Genomic DNA, 2,437 nt, shown 5'->3' with positions numbered 1-2,437 from the left:
ACATTAAAAGATACTAAAATCACAAAGATTAACAACTTAAAATATTAAAAAAAATATATTAGTAAAAACAAATTTAACTAACTCACTAAATTCTAAAATTACGATAAAACGAATAACATAAATTACTAAATTATATAAAAGATACTATAAATCATAATAATTAATAATTTAAATTATTTAAAAATTAATATTAATAAAAATTTAATTGACACTTCAAATATTATTTATGCTACTGATTAGATATAATGTAAATAAACTCGTGTTGATACATGTTACAGTATCTATAACAAGGGAGGAGATTGGAGAACAAAAAAGGGTATAAATATAGAAGGCGGGGAAAACAAGGGAGTGGGGGAATCGAGGAGAGGAGGAAAAAAAAACTGACCTTAAGCTTCCAAAACTAGCGAAAATGCCGCTTTAACTCTCTTCTTCCCTGCTAAAACAGTAGCGAACAAATTATTTGTATTATTATAATTTTAATCTGTACATAATCAATCTTTGTAAAGCTTCAATCTTTGTATATATATAAATTATATGTATATGTATGTATAGCATCAATTGGATTGTTGCAGCGCAAAGATTTGTTGGTAAGCCTTTTTTTTTTCTTCTTTTTCATATGGGGTTCGTTAAATTAGATTGAATTTGTGTAATTTGAATTGGGTTTTATTTTTTCTTTTTTGATAACCGAGGTATCCGGGCATGCTTTCCTGGACCTTGACTTAAAAAAAAAATTGGGTTTTAGTTTTTGGTGCATCAAATCTTTATGGGGCCTTTCCAAGACCTTTGAATTCTTACCCTTTTTAGTTTTTATCATATCTTGATTTGTGTTTGAGGAAAAGCTTGATCTAAATTTGTTTTGAAAATTATTCATTTTTCATGGTCTGTGACAATTTCTCCCTATTTCATTTTTTTTGTTAAGAGGGTTGCACTTCTGGTGATTCTTGATTGGGTAGGGGATGATATGTTAGTTTCTTGAGAACCATAAAAAGTTTTGGATTAAGGGTGTGTTTGGTATGAAGGAGAATATTTTCTGTAGAGAAGGTTTTCTTGGAGAACAATTTAGTTTCTTGCCATTTGTCCTAGCTTTGGTGGACAGAGTTACCTAATACGTGGTGGTAGGTGGGAGATATCCCGTGGACTTAGTTGAGATGCATGAAAGCTGGCCCGAACACCATATTTATAAAAAAAAGCTGGTTATTTTACTTATTTTCTAGTGTTTGGTAAGTAAGCAAAAATAAATGTTATCTCAAGAACATTTATATATAATCTAGCAAAAAATTATAGAGGTGGGAGGGGTGTAGGGTGTGGGGCTCGGGGGTTGGGATGATCAAGGGTAGGGGTTGGGCGCACTGGGTGGGTGGGAGGATACAATAAACATAGAATGTCACTTATAGAAAACTTGTTTTCCCTACTTCCAATAAGGAAGACATTTTCATCATTTTTAAGGAACTTGTTTTCCTAGAGTAAAATTTTCTCTAAAAATTTTGTCCAACCAAACATGGAAAATAAGAAGACATTTCCGGAAAATGTTTTCCTCTGTACCAAACACACCCTAAATAATTGGTATTGTGGAAAAAAGAAGATAATTATGGAATGTTGTGCATTTGACTGATTCTCCTCATTTGTAAATTTAATTTGGACTTTAGTAGGTTTTTGATATTGGTGTATGAGTAGAGTCAGTTTCCGATGAGTCTCTGGTTGAATATCTCCTAATGCATTACCCCTTAAGCCGAGAAAGAGTAGATGGATTCAGCAAGAAGTTGGTTCCAGAAGTTTCAGCCACGAGATCGCATAAGGTCATCAACGAAGAAGAAAGATTCAGTGGGTGGTAGTGGAAGAGAAGACCCCCAGCCACCTATGTCAGCTGAAGAGGCCTCCAATGTAACGAAGCAGAGGGTCGCTGCAGCAAAGCAATACATTGAGAATCATTACAAGGAGCAGATGAGAAATTTGCATGAGAGAAAGGAGCGGTACGTCATGCTTGCTAGCTACTCTTATAATCTTCTTATGGGAGTTATCTTTAGTTCCTAAACTTACTCCTTCACGCAATCCACCATTTGTTCCGTACTTTGATTTGGTTATACATTCTCCTAAAACCTAAGAGGCATTCTATTGGTATTATGAGTTAATATTTACATTTGTTTTTAGTAATAATTAGCAGCTTTGTATTTCCTGCAAGAATTAAGCAACTTAAGGCGAAAAAGGAAAACACTTGAATAATGTTATCTAAGGCGCGTGGTTGTGAATTTTTTCATTTACCACATTGCCATGACGGGCATATATATGAAAAGTTGGAAGGAATGATGCTATTTCTTCATCTCCATTAAAACATATTTGAGGAATTATCAAAAATAAAGTTGGTTGTTGGTAAAGGTTCAATTATATTTTCTATTGGCTAAAGTCCTGCTATTTCCTTATTCAGCTTGTATTGCTTCAA

General features: G+C 33.4%; 1 protein-coding gene across 1 annotated transcript; it reads left to right on the top strand.

The window, feature by feature from the left end:
• Window positions 1-284: 284 nt before the first annotated feature.
• LOC124893794 (serine/threonine-protein kinase tricornered-like) lies at window positions 285-1,970 on the top strand (the record flags this gene model as incomplete). The annotated part of the gene is given in 2 exon segments (XM_047404645.1): window positions 285-587; window positions 1,647-1,970. A coding segment is annotated over 1 exon segment (227 nt), but the record flags the coding sequence as incomplete, so codon positions are not given.
• Between the last annotated feature and the right edge of the window lie 467 nt (window positions 1,971-2,437).

This window comes from Capsicum annuum, unplaced genomic scaffold (assembly GCF_002878395.1).
Source record: "Capsicum annuum cultivar UCD-10X-F1 unplaced genomic scaffold, UCD10Xv1.1 ctg65220, whole genome shotgun sequence".
NCBI classification, from domain to species: Eukaryota; Viridiplantae; Streptophyta; class Magnoliopsida; order Solanales; family Solanaceae; genus Capsicum; species Capsicum annuum.
The sequence above is the reverse complement of the archived record's forward strand: the minus strand, read 5'-3'. Positions and strand labels throughout refer to the sequence as shown.